Consider the following 15,081-nt stretch of genomic DNA (forward strand, 5'->3'; position numbering starts at 1 on the left):
TTATACCTGCTTTACTGTTTGCTGTATTTTATATAACTGCACAGGTTTATTTGATAGTCTGGTCCTAGCCTCGTCACTACTTCGCCGAGGTTAGGCTAGGCACTTACCAGCACATGGGGTCGGTTGTGCTGATACTACACTCTGTGCTTTTTTGCACAGATCCAGGTCCCGGACAGCCATAGTAGCTCGGGAGCCAGCCTTCAGTTCACTGAGACACCGACGTAGCCTTGCAGGCGTCCGCAGGCTCGGCGTCTCCTCTATTTCTATTTATGATCTGTTATCTCTTTTACTCGAGACAGACAGTGTTACTTTCTTTCAAACGGTTGTATGTAGTAAATCTTAGTAGTCCGTGAATGTTGTGACACCAATTCTGGGTAGAGGCACATGTGGATTTTTCCTTATTATTTGGTTTATATCGTTTAAGTCTTCCGCTAAATTACAAATTCCGCTGTTGTTTAATTATTTATTTCCTGTTAATTAAATTGGTAGAAATGGATTTTAAACAAAAGCATTTATGGATTCTAGATGTGTGGCTTGCCTAGCTTCTACGAGTAGGCGCCATCACGATCCCCGATGGTGGAAAATTCGGGTCGTGACATAAAACTAACAAAATTCTAAAAATGTTGAAATTGACACCCATAATAATTAAGGATAACTTGGTGCTACTGGGCCTCAAATATCGAGACTGGAACCCATAGATAATTACTCTGTCCAATTTTAAAATTAATTATTTAATTTATAAAACTAACAAAATTCTAAAAATATTGAAATTGACACCCATATTAATTAAGGATAGCTTGGTGCTACTGGGCCTCAAATATCGAGTCTGGAACCCATAAATAATTACTGTGTCCAATTATATCGAGCCTGGAACCCATAAATAATTACCCATAAATGTTGAAATTGACACTCATCACGCTTCAGGATGTTCAGGTTTTGTATGGGCTGCGTGTAGATGGACTGACCGTTAAACTGCCCCAGTATATGAGAGTTATGACGCGTCCCCAATATTTGGATTTGCTGGGGCAGTATATTGGTTTTAGACCACAGGGTGAGGCTGCACTTAGAGGGGGCAGTCGCATTTCTGTGACAGCTATCAGAGAGCAGGTATTGCACCCCGACTAGGAGCGGGGTCATAACTTGTAAAATTCATATCTGGACGGTAGCCCCTATGAAAAATATGAATGTTAATACAAATCCAATTTAAACATAAAATAAACATCGCTAAAGCGTAGAAAAATTTAAGTTTACCAGTCGTCTTGTGGATTATATAAAGTGAAAAAATTATTTTGTGGCTGCTCATTCGCCGGTGGTGACAAGTTTAAATCAAGGCAAGCTCTTTCATCAGCAATCTGTCCGGCAAAAACTGCTCCAGAATAACCACCCGATGACTGGGGGTTATCCCTACTATGCACACCCTCATTATTGGGAACGTCTTCAACCTTGACGTACATTTCCAACAATTTTATTACAATAAATTCCCTGTATTCATCCGGAATACGCAAAAAATCTCTAAGAGTTTCATCATCTTCGATGTTAAACTCAGAATAATAAGCAAACCCCTGCGAAGTCACTGAATATGGAAATCTACCGGTTACTTTAAGGTTCACCGAACGTTTCCTCACACTCATTTTTTTACGTAACAACGATACCAATTTATCGTACTCCATTGTAAGCGGCAATTTAACATGACACTGTGGAGGTGAGTTATACCTCACAGAGTTATTCTCCATTACAACCTCACCCCCAATATAATGAAACCCTTATTTTCGTCTCTTCAGACATTATAAAAAAATGCTTGATAAGAAGAAGAGAGAAGTATGAACGGAAGTTTGAAGGAAAGTTTTGAATGGATTTTCATAAAATTCTAACGCCTTTAAATAAGGCAAGTCCGAGCTAGAATTTTTTTTATATAAAACGCAATATAATACTTCATTTTATGTATTTGAATTATTGTTATGTTAATTATACGCAGAACATTTATTGGTGGGCCCAAAAATTAGTGTAAAACACAATATAATACTACGTTTCTGTGTAAAACGTATTATAATACTACGTTTATACTACACTAACAAACAAATTATTTTTTCCAATCCTACAAAACTGTGGGGCCAGTTTTATAGGGAAACGCAGTATAATAATACTGCGTTTTCCTATAAAACAAATTAATTTTTTAATAAAACGCAGTATAGTACAAAGAAGTATGGGTTGATGAAAGATTGAACTAAGAGAAAGTGCAAACTAATTACTAGTAGCAGTACCTTTTGTCTACTTTTTGGGTTAAAATAAGTATTAAAAAAGGAGTTACGCGACATGAGGGTTGACCAGGGAGCATGTGCTATTTACACGCCCACTCTATCTAATTTTACTTAATAACTCTCTAACTAGCCATCCTAATGCAACAAAATGCTTGGAGAACATCCAATTGCAATCCAACACAATGAAACTGCCAAAGTTTTCTACAGTTCCAAGAAGTGTTTCACAAAAGTCAGTTATCAGGGGCAAAGCTGCTCACTACTTTATCTGCTACTCAACTACCTGCAAATATCACCAAAAATATTATGGAAATAATAGCACTATTTTCTTCGACTAAAACGATCAAATAAATCAGCACAATGTCATAAACTCAATCACCTCGAAAGTTAGCACAACTTGCTAAATTGCCTGGAACAGTTCCCCCACACCAAACAAAAGGTACTTCAACACATAAATGCCATATAGACTGACAAATCAGCCCCTGCTAAAAGCGTAACTTGCTCTTTGTTGTCCAAGAACAAAGTTGTCTCTCTATTGATTATCAGATTTGGGGGGGGGGGGGGGGGTGGGGTANNTGAAATGGCTACAATTTCTTTTATTTGTATTACAGCTGCTCTAGGAAGATTATTTCCTCCTTTCATATGTAGTGCCAACAATTTACTTACTCTCTCTCAGGTCATATATTTTAAATAACTTCTAAATCATGGAAAATTAGTTGCATCTTCATAATATACTGATAGTATGACTCTGAAGGACAACAATTGGACTAAAGGCAGAGGCTACAAAGTTTACGAACAGAGCAAAAACAAGACTTAATGTATGCTACCACTAGATGTAACAAGGTACTTAATGGGATAGGAAAATGGAAAAAGCCAATCCCATGGACATCTAACGCCTTTGAAATTTATATAAAATAAATCACCCTTCTTTGTCTAGTATGAGTATTGAGAATCAGGTTTAACAACAAACAAATTGTGATAATGATAGCAGAATAGAAACATAAAAGTCAGTGCATGTTATGAAGTCCAAGCACCATTATATTATATTCCCATTACCTGCAACCCTTAGATGTTACTCTTCTCGAATGTCATCATACCTCCCAAAATGGCCAGCTGAAAATGTGAACATTTAAGACATTGAGAACGAAGGTAAATCATCACGAAAAAGGAAAATAAAATTAAATGAGACACATAAGCAGCTCCATGAATAAAATAATGTTTCCGGTTTACATAAATAAACATCAGATACCTGTATAATTTATCTGATGTGGCCTCCTCCACCACCATGGTAAGATGCAAAGGAACATCAGCACTCGCTCTTATCACAACTAACTCCACTGATTCTCCCACATGCTTCCACATGTCATGAAATAGCTAAAGACAATTTGAATAACAAAAGAAAAAGCTATTAATACCAATAGGATATTGCATTTCTTATTGTATGCATGTTTTCTCCTTGTTAGTGTTGATAGTATTTGTGTGTATGCATGTATATATCTCAGTACGTTTACTTGAATGCTACATTGTATTGATTAACTAGAAGAATAGGAGGGTTCTTGGCAGAGTAGCACATAGGCTACCATTAAGGTCCAAAACAAAAACCCAATAAACATCTAGTAATAGCATCAATTAGACCTGATAAAAAAAGCCAGGCCTGGCAGGGCTGATCTCGGATCTGAATTCCCTTAAGCCATAGCCTGGACTACCAATTTGGATACTTTTTACATGTATATTTTCTCATAACCTTGAGGAAAATGTCTACCCAATCTGATCCAAATAATAAGAGGGATTGAGTGGGTGAACCTAGGCAGTCTCGAAGAAAAAAGAAAACCCAGTACTTTGCAGTTCCATCAAACTATGACTAAGACTGGCACCAATATAGTTATCAAACCGGTCAAAAATTACCCTTTAACATGACCAAATTGCTAATGCAAATGTAATGAAGGGACGTTTATGTCCTAGGGATCATATAAAAAAGACAAACGAACACACATATTAGAACAAGTGTCTTCCAAAATTTATACATTTTCTATGTTCCTAAGATATATAGCCTACCTAGTAACGATGAGGCATGGGCATATAAAAACACAGAATAGCTTGACCTGGTTTACCAATCAACTGGTAGAGCGGCCAGATGTCTAGTAGTTGAAATTTTCAGCATATAGAAACTACTATAAGCAATTTTTAAAATTTTAGCCCAACTCTTTGCCTTTCTGACATTAGAGGTAAGAACTACTGCAAATGAAAAGAAGGGAACAACATTATACCTCCAAGAAACTTCGAACTTTTCTGCCACCGAATTGAATTATGACATCGTTGTGTTTTAGCCCAGCAAACTCAGCAGAACCACCAGCTATGACCTACTAGACAGTTCATCAAATTATCCAGCAATTAATAAAAATAATTTAGTTAATTCAAAACTAACCACATACATGGTTGAATAGTAACTAAACAGAAGTTCATAACCTGTGAGAAAAAGTTGAACTATGTTGTTTAATTTAATTGGTAAATCAACCACTTGAAAAGAATGAATTACATTAAGGCCACCAAACATATTAAAAAGCAAAAAAGAGAAAAGAATAGATGCAATGCAGATGCTCATGAATATTTTTTGCCTCAATGAACTTCAAATCCGGCCACTTATGGATTAAATCAAAGACAAATGACTTGTATCCCCATTTTCTCCAAGAACTTCAAAATTATAGAATTAAACATATCCTAGTGATTAATGCATGTCTGCATCGACAAAATTTTGAATGTGGTAAAAGTTGTAAACTAACTCTGAGATACATTAAGTCCACCAACGACAGGACAAACATGAATTTATCATGAAAGCAAAGTAATGATGAACAAGCATATGCATTTAGCGGATGAAGATAAGTAGCAACCAAATAATGATAAAGTTACAATTAACAGGTCAAAAAAAATTCATTACCACTTAAAGACATCCTGTAGGCTAATAAATATACATATCGATCATGAACAGTAATGGCAATTTAATTCTGCCTTCAAATATCCTCAAGGAAATTCAGTTTTCACATTAAGTTTCTAATGAAACACTATTTGAATGAATGCAACTTGAAACAAAACTCTGGGCACAGAACCTTAAAAGTCCGGTTCTCTTTCAACTGTTAGGTATCAGTGAATGACTAAAGAAAGTAGGCATATGTGAATAATTTTATCAAGTCTTAATGCCAATGTGGCAATGTAGGCCAATAGGCTTAAAAACAAAACGAAAATTGAAATGAGGTTGACTTGGAAGTTGTCCAGTTAGAGGACGCCGGAGCCAATGGTGACCGAAGAGCACCTTTAGATAATATTAAAATACAACATTGAAAAAAGAGGCTACAAGTAATTTTGTTTCTTTCATCGGATCTGTAAGAGATAACGACTCCTCAAGTTGATGACTAACACTAAAACTACAGGCTCGATCATAACCAACCAAAAACTTCATAACCACTAATCCTGAGCCCGTGGATTTAACAATTTTTTTTTATATAAGTAAAAGAACCAGATTCATGAGAATGTTGCCAAGGTCTAAGTGGCTGGTATCATACCACAAGGACTTCATCGACCAACATTACAACGATATTCCTAAGAGGTTTAGCAGAACAACTGAAATTCATAATTTAGAACATATTCAAATATGTAATACCCAGTAGTAGTAGTAGTAATATTCTTGTTGTTTACTTTTTCTCCCCTTTTACTGGAAATTGTTGCTCCCTGGTTCTTCCCTTTTCTTCCTTTCCACCTTTTCTTGAGCCGAAGGTCTATCGGAAACAGCCTCTACCTCTCCAAGTGTAAGATCTGCGTACACACTAACCTCCCCAGACCCCACCTGTGGGATTATACTAGGTATGTTGTTGCTGTTGTTTATCCAAATATGTAATAAGCCAGTATGCTCAAAGTCTAGAATAACTTTTGACCAAGAAGTAATAATTGCACAAATGCAGTACTATGTTTATATGACACAGAAATTATTGCTTGATATGAGTGGTAGAATTATTTCCCAACAAAAGGATGGCCTAAAATGAGACAAGCTCCCGATCCAAATATAACAAATCGAAATGTTTTATATTAATTGTAGCACTTCATATAAATTTGGCTGCCCATGAAAACAACAAATGCTACTTTATTGCTCTTCCCTAATATATACATGATATATGTGAAACTTTTCGAATGTTCAAGTAACGCTAAAGTAAATTCATAAAATAGAAGCTGGAGATTGGTACATGAATTGTAACTACTTACTATAGTTGATGGTGGTTGCCATTCTTTTACACGCCTCTTACATCCAATATGAAAATCGTGTTGATACTAATCTTTTTGCAAGCATTATCCCTATCTTGCATTTGTTGCGTCTTTGAAATTTCAGCATTCACAAATCAAAATAAAGTGTTTTTCTTTATGCACATGCGTAACATGGTCAGTGAGGATTCATATAATCGACCGCAACTTGCTTGGGATTGAGGCATGCCGTTGTTTTTCTTAATGCACATCTTATACAAACGGGCACCTCACATCCATCAGAATGCCTTGCACCCATGCCTGGCTTACTATTCTACCCTGGTGCTATAATGTGCCTACTTTCTTTGACAACTATGAAATAGTGGGACACAATACCATTCAAAGAACAACGGTTTTCCACAAACAAGAAAGAAAACTGCAATAGAGAGCATACCTCTTCAACAATGATGCCTTCCATGACTTCAGGGAACTTTGAAATAATTCTTTCCAGAATTTCTAAGTCAGCTGCATAGAGATTAGTTACCTCCATCCCGAGCCGCGGCCGACGTGGTTGCCTATGATAGAACAAAAATTTAAGATTAGTACCAGGTATTTGTGTGATTAGATTTTTTATAAGCCTAAACTCCCTCAATATTTTTTCTTCATTATAGTTGGCATGTACAAGCAGATTATCAAGTAGCAAGAATTCTTTGTTTAAGAGTGTACAACATTCAAAAGATAAATTATAAGTGGAATAACTTAAAATTTTAGTAGAAAGACAAACATACCAAGAAACAGAGATCCACTATGGATATGAGAAAGGCACAACAAATCTCGAAAAAAAATTACATAAATAAAGGTAATAATTAATTGCTTTTGCAAAATTTTCTAGTCACTTGCAGGTTTATTCCAGAAAATAAAAGCTAGGCTACAAAACATGTTTCTTTCTTTAATAAGGAAAATAAATTTTTTTTTATAAAGGATAATATAAATAACTTTATTAATGTGAAAAAAACATCCATAATAAGCCGAATACAAAAGTAGAAAACCTACATAACTACAGAATCCGTCAATGTAAGATATCTCATAGAAATATGCGATATGTCAACTGGTCCATTATACAATTTGTGACACTGCATGCTTTAAAAAATATTGAAGAGATGAAATCCAAGCATATTACATGCAATTGCAGAAAGAAAAATGGTACCACCACATATCAAGCATACTGCAAAAGTAAAAACAAGTCAAAGATTCGGAACTTACCTATATTTCTTATAATGTTCCCACCATATGGAAGCTATATTGATCGGCAAGAATGCAATAGAGGAGACATCATGAAAGCAGATACCGATGATTTCTCCATAGCGATTGATAAGTGGGCCGCCAATACCACACTATAACAAAGAATGAAAACGAAAAGCCCTAAGTTTGCTATCTTTCTACAAAAAATCACACATACAATAGATAGAGAAAATATGCATATAATTGTCATTGATTAAGAATATATTTAGAAGCAAAATGAACAAAGTGACAAAACCACCAAAGTAAGAGATAAGAGTGAAAGAGAGTTTTTCTAAAACAGAAAGTGTGAAGGAGTTACTCTTGTAATTCTGCAAGTTGCCATGAAAAGCTCTTTACACTCGAAGTAGTCGTAGTCGCAGCGATCAATGCTACAAGGATCAACCAGAAAAAGAATTGAGGTGGAAAGTCACAATAACCAACATGGTAATCATGTATGCAATAAGCAATGTGTATTTGTGAGTGCCTGTGTGTTCTAAAAATCAACACATTATGTTAACAAAACAGCTTACTTAGGTATATGTGAAAAACATGTTCTTACCACCCATAACCCACCACACCCCCTTTGCATTTTAACTATAAGAAAATAAACAAGGCTTCAGGGATACCCTCTCAATAACCAGTTTAAACTTGTCTACCAACGAAAATGATTCCAATTTGCAAACTGGATGTATTGGAGATCCTCGGTTAAAATACACACCAGTAGAAAAACTGACCAAAACTATTAATGTGTTACATATTGAACCACGATGGCATAGTCTACAGTAAGGAACAGATCCATTTCTCTAAGTTACTAAGTACATGCAATTGCAGAACAAGTGCATAGCACATAAATCATTTACTGATGAGCAAAATGCAAATATTGAATTTCTAGACACATAGGGAAGTAAGAATTACAATTTGAGAAACTCAACAATATCAACTTAAGCCCTCAAAATACATGATACTAGTTGATAGCAAGGCATATTCAAAGGCAAAAGAAATAGTTTAAGAACCAACAACCTACAGAACCCATGTAAATTAGGACTGCCTAGTTTAGCCACTATGTTACGTAAGTCATAATTATTTTTAAGATAGTGAATACAATGAAAAATCAACATTCACGAGTATTTTTGTGCTGAACAATTTTCATTAAAAGTTAAAAATCTCATAATGCATGTACCTACAATCAGAAGAACGCATTCAAAAAAGAAAACAATGGACGAGAAGTAGAATAAGGAATAATATCAAGGACAACTCCAAAGATAATTAAATTTCAAATGCTAAAGCTAAAACAGAAATTCAAAAGAGGAAAAAAAAGGGTCCAACTTGAAAAGAGGGTAGAATGATCTAATAGTTAACTAAGTCTTGTTACAACTCACAGACTCCAATGAAAGTTAAACAAATCCTCCAGCAAGAAACAATTATCTTATCCAATTCATAGACAAACTCACAATGCTACGCCCATTCTGCATCTCATAATTGACCGAAAAGTGACAGCGTCAACTTAAACCCCTGATTTTCAGTCTAACCCATCTTAACAAACACATAAACCACTTATTATCCCAAATATTTGTACTCAAAAAGAAAAGATATTTTGCCATTATCACTTATCAAAAAAGATATTTTGCCATTATCTAGTCAATTATTTACTAGCACGTGCATCAATAGAAGCAGTGTCAACATTGAAGTTATTGACTTAATTTCTTGAATTGATCGCATTCATGTGAATAAAATTTTAATACGAACTTTGATACTAGACCTCACACTTAAAGATAAAAATCTATTACATCTCAAGGGTTCATTAAGCAATTAAATTTATGAGAACGTTTTCTTTTTCTTTTTTATTTATTGGTATTTTGTATATGGTTGGAATTATTTCAGGATACACACTTCTTTCTTTGCCTAGGAAGAAAGGTGTACTAACCCAAAAACAAATACAATAAATGGATAAAGATAAGTTCTACAAAGTGGTCGTTAGACCGACTAAATTGTACGGGGACGGAATATTGGCCAGCAAGACTTCTCATGTTCAAAAAATGAAAGTAGCATAAATGAGTATTTAGAGATGGATGTGTGGGCATACTAAGAGATATATGATTAGGAATGAAGATATTCGGGATAAGGTGGGAGTGGCCTCCGTGGTGGACAAGATGCGGGAAGAGAGGCCGAGATGGTTCGGGCATGTGAAGAGGAGATGCACACATGCCTCAGTAAGGAGGTGTAAAAGGTTGGCTATAGTGGGGCCAAGGAGATGTACAGGTAGGTGGAAGAATTATTGGGGAAAGATGATTAAACAGGATGTGGCACATCTTCAGCTTGTCGAGGCATGACCATTGATAGAAAGGTATGGAGGTCAAAGATTATAGTAATAGGTTAGTAAGTAGTTGAGTGTAATTCTTTTTCGTACATGTATTGTTTTTCTATATCTATAGTACTGGTGTATTTTCGTATTTACTATTCTTAGGTTTCGAATACTACCTGTTATTCTTTGGTTCGGTTATGTTATTTTCTTCTTGTTGTATTGCTTCTCTTTACATGGATTCTTCTCTGCCATATTTCCTTATCTAAACTGCTGTGATTATGCTTGTTTTGAGCAGAGGGTCTACCTTCACAAGGTAGGGGTAAGGTCTGCGTACACACTATCCTCCTAGACCCCACTTGTGGGACTACAATGGATATGTTGTTTTTGTTGTTGAATAAATTAGAGGTAAAACTAAACCTATTTTATTACAATTTTAGGCTTCATTAACTTCCCCTCCTCCCACTCCTTTATTTTGAAGGAAGTGATTGTAGCAAATTAAAAGTCAAATAAAAACACTGACCTGAATTCACCAGGGGCAGCCATGATATCATACGGCTTCTTATTGAAACGACCAAGTGCAATAACTAAATCTCCAGGAATAAGATCAAATGAGTTTGAATGCGGACGAAGTTGAAATGGCTTCTCTTCCGTAACTCTGAGCTGACTTGGCCGAATCATGATAGAATCATTTAAATGAGCTAGGGAAGCAATTGGAAGTGGGGTGTCTGATTGAATCCTTATAGCAGCAACATTGTAGTGAAGGTCATAAGCCTCAATATGACCATCAAATGCTCTTCCATCAAATAGGTGCACAATAACCTGAATAAATAGTTATAACTATCAACTAATTTGACAAGAGTTTGGTTGGCAATAACTTTCAAAGGAGTCTAAGATATCAAGAGATTAACAAAATGAATTTGGTTAGGAAGTAGTGAGGAAAATCTGAGAACGTGATAAAAATAAGCTAACCTTAATGTCATTTGCTATAGAATTTCTAGCCTTAGAGCAACTAAGGAGACTCGCAGTGGTCAATATTATACTAGAAGTGTCAACACTTTCTATAATGGTTCCAGAACATTGAAATATCTCCTCTTTTCCTGATAATGAACATAAAAGTAACAACAATACGTAAAATGATTACCAAAGAAGGTAGAATAACAAAAATAAAATTGAAACAACTGAGTCTCCAAGCAGTAAAAGAAACAAACATCAAAGCAAACAACAATATGAGAAAACAAATAAAACTAATATGAACAAGTACCCGAGTATGATTCAAGACTGACGACAGATGTGGAAGCTTTTAGAGCAGCCACCTTAGTATAAACATCTAAGTGCTTATTTTGAGCATGTAAATAGAACTTCTGTCGCTTCGGATTGAAACTCTCATAATCACCTGAAAAAATAGGGCCTACACAATTTTACAATTAAAACAGCAAAACCAAGTGAATTTTGGTACAATGGAAATTAGGGCAGAATTTTTAATGAAACTCACTGTTGTCGGGATCTTCCTTTGGTTCCCTTTTCCAGGGAGTGAAAGCTTCCACCCACTCCCTTTTGTAACTATCATAATTCATAATTTACCTACAAATTAAGCCAATTCACTCTTATATATCCATCTCAAGGATTAAACATCAATCAGATACGGTGAATTGTAGAGCAGTAGATTTCTTTTACCATATTGTCTATTTTTGTTATTCAAGTAAGCATATTTGCTAAAAAAAATATAGATATCAAATCAATTATCTACTTTCTTAACACTACTTCTTCATCCATTGGTAAAGTGCTATGCGATAATAATTGACCTCAGCTTGATCAAAATAAATTCTAACTACATTTAAGCGAAATCTGATTTTCAAAATTCAACTTAAATAGCGCCAAAGCATCTCAAGCCGTTTCCCGTATCACCACATCAATAAAACAAATAAACATACCACAAAAGAGCATAAAGAGAAGTCATATAAAAGAAATTTTCCATCAAAGGTGTAACCGGCAATAGGTGATTTTGTATCTGTAAGTTGCTCTTTCTATTTCTTACTACTTTTTTTTTCAGAGGATTTCTGTGTGATTTATGCAGAAAACAAATACTAATGTTCTGTTAATTTCTTAAAGAAAGAACCCACGAGCTGAAAACAGAAGATTTAGGGTTTCACCGTAGCTCCGTTAATACCTACCACTTTTCAGATTACAAACTTTGTTTGGACTAAGAGAGAAAATTAGGGAGAACGCAGAGTATAAACTCACGAATAGAGAGAGAAAACACCACCGAGCGAGAGAACGAGCTTTCACCCAAGCGTTTGAATGCGGAAGCTAACAAGCATAATGACAAAAATATTAGAGTCTTCTGTTGCATATTGTTTTTTTTGGGAAAGACATAAAAAAATAAGGAAAAAAACAAGGGGAGTAATTAAAAAATAGCCAGATTTCAAAAATAGCCATATTGATAAGTGGTCACTCAAAAATAGCCATAATTTCAAAAATATAGAATATTATCTATCTATGTATAATAGGAGAAGCAAAGCCATATTATTGTGCCAAATGTCAATACATAAATTAAACATGTGTCCAATTTTTGGACAAACTTCCAACTAATTTGGAAGTTCAAAAATAATTTGAAATTATTTCAAATAAAACTTTAAATATATGCTAATGTGTTCTACTGTTTTTTAAATTTGTTAAAAGAAGTTCAAATGGTTTAAAACTTCTTTAATTAGTTTGCAGAAGTTCATAGACTTTAAAACTCCCAATTCAGTATACATCTACTTTGACTCCCACGTTTGTTGGTCTAATTTTTTTAATTTGTTAAACATATAAATTAAAAAAAAAAAATTACTTCAACCACGTCTGTAGTTACTCCCACGTTTGGAATAGGATTATGTGCAATATGAATAGATTTCAAAAAATAAATCGGAAGAAACATTTTTTTTAAAATAATCACGATCATCTTCCCAAACGTGAGTATCCCACCATTACTCCATAACCTATCCATTTTCTCCATAACTACATCAACAGTTTTATGCGACTCCTTTTTATTCCTTTTCCATTCTCTTTTTGCTTTGGTCAAAATACGAACTTTGCAAATATGGCTACAAAACTTTATGACATCAGACAAATTTCAAGCAACTCCATGCAATGGAATTTGAAAGTTAGAGTAGTTCGAATGTGGGAAATTCTGGATCCCTATAAGCTTGAAATACCTTATTCGATAGAGTTGGTATTACAAGATGCAAAGGTAACATATTTATCTATCTATATAGAATAGGAGAAGCAAAGCCATATTATTGTGCCAAATGTCAATACATAAACTAAACATGTGTCCAATTTTTGGACAAACTTTCAACTAATTTGGAAGTTCAGAAATAACTTGAAATTATTTCAAATAAAAATTTAAATATATTCTAATGTGTTCTGCGGTTTTTTAAATTTGTTAAAAGAAGTTCAAATGGTTTGAAACTTCATTAATTGGTTTGCAGAAGTTCATAGACTTTAAAACTCCCAATTCAGTATACATCTACTTTGACTCCCACGTTTGTTGGTCTAATTTTTTTAATTTGCTAAACCTATAAATTAAAAATAAAATTGCTTCAACCACGTCTGGAGTTACTCCCACTTTTGGAATAGGATAATGTGCAATATGAATAGACTTCAAAAAATAAATCGGAAGAAATATTTTTTTTTAAATAATCACGATCATCTTTCCAAACGTGAGTATCCCACCATTACTCCATAACCTATCCACTTTCCCCATAACTACATCAACAGTTTTATGCGACTCCTTTTAATTCCTTTTCCATTCCCTTTTTGCTTTGGTCAGAATACGAACTTTGTAAATATGGCTACAAAACTTTATGACATCAGACAAATTTCAAGCAACTCCATGCAATGGAATTTGAAAGTTATAGTAGTTCGAATGTGGGAAATCCCGGATCGCTACAAGCCTGAAATACCTTATTCGATAGAGTTGGTATTACAAGATGCAAAGGTAACATATTTATCTATCTATATAGAATAGGAGAAGCAAAGCCATATTATTGCGCCAAATGTCAATACATAAACTAAACATGTGTCCAATTTTTGGACAATCTTCCAACTATTTGGAAGTTCAGAAATAATTTGAAATTATTTCAAATAAAAATTTAAATATATGCTAATGTGTTATGCGGTTTTTAAAATTTGTTAAAAGAAATTCAAATGGTTTAAACTTCTTTAATTGGTTTGCAGAAGTTCATAGACTTTAAAACTCCCAATTCAGTATACATCTACTTTGACTCCCGCGTTTGTTGGTTTAATTTTTTTTAATTTGTTAAACCTATAAATTAAAAATAAAATTACTTCAACCACGTCTGGAGTTACTCCCACGTTTGGAATAGGATAATGTGCAATATGAATAGATTTCAAAAAATAAATCGGAAGAAACATTTTTTTTTAAATAATCACGATCATCTTCCCAAACGTGAATATCCCACCATTACTCCATAATCAATCCACTTTCTCCATAACTACATCAACAGTTTTATGCGACTCCTTTTAATTCCTTTTCCATTCTCTTTTTGCTTTGGTCAGAATACGAACTTTACAAATATGGCTACAAAACTTTATGACATCAGACAAATTTCAAGCAACTCCATGCAATGGAATTTGAAAGTTAGAGTAGTTCGAATGTGAAAAATCCCGGATCGCTACAAGCGTGAAATACCTTATTCGATAGAGTTGGTATTACAAGATGCAAAGGTAACATATTTATAATTGCTTTCACTTTTTTCTTCATCTTCTCTGTTGATATGGTTCATAGACTTTCCAATATGAAATCGCTTATTAGTTTCCAGCAATCCTCAAAAAGATGAAACTACATACTTGGAGTGATTATGTGGTGTAGTCTTATTTCTATTTCTGTTTGTGAACATTTGATTGATAATTGTTTACTTATTTCAACCAAAAATATAATATTAACAATATATTACATCTTATATAATCCATTTGAGAAACAAAATATGATGTTCCTCCTGAAACTGCTGCAAA

At 34.3% G+C, this 15,081-nt stretch overlaps 1 protein-coding gene across 3 annotated transcripts; it reads right to left on the reverse strand.

Moving 5' to 3' along the window:
• On the reverse strand, positions 2,107 to 12,412 carry LOC109207757 (putative protease Do-like 14). Of its 3 annotated transcripts, none has more exons than XM_019370751.1 (12): positions 12,307 to 12,412; positions 11,558 to 11,646; positions 11,327 to 11,458; positions 11,035 to 11,162; positions 10,586 to 10,884; positions 8,083 to 8,152; positions 7,746 to 7,876; positions 6,937 to 7,057; positions 4,523 to 4,615; positions 3,505 to 3,629; positions 3,312 to 3,368; positions 2,107 to 2,538 (listed from the first exon to the last, which is right to left on the reverse strand). In XM_019370751.1, exons 2-11 carry the CDS (start codon positions 11,637 to 11,639, stop codon positions 3,347 to 3,349), a joined length of 1,203 nt encoding a protein of 400 aa, XP_019226296.1. In that variant the 5' UTR covers positions 11,640 to 11,646; positions 12,307 to 12,412; the 3' UTR covers positions 2,107 to 2,538; positions 3,312 to 3,346. The 3 variants fall into 3 exon arrangements, with proteins under 3 accessions (XP_019226296.1, XP_019226287.1, XP_019226302.1); XM_019370742.1 differs by having other exon boundaries at positions 11,327 to 11,473; XM_019370757.1 differs by lacking the exons at positions 2,107 to 2,538; positions 3,312 to 3,368; positions 3,505 to 3,629 and having other exon boundaries at positions 4,532 to 4,618; positions 11,327 to 11,473.

This window comes from Nicotiana attenuata, chromosome 2 (assembly GCF_001879085.1).
Source record: "Nicotiana attenuata strain UT chromosome 2, NIATTr2, whole genome shotgun sequence".
Lineage (NCBI taxonomy): Eukaryota > Viridiplantae > Streptophyta > Magnoliopsida > Solanales > Solanaceae > Nicotiana > Nicotiana attenuata.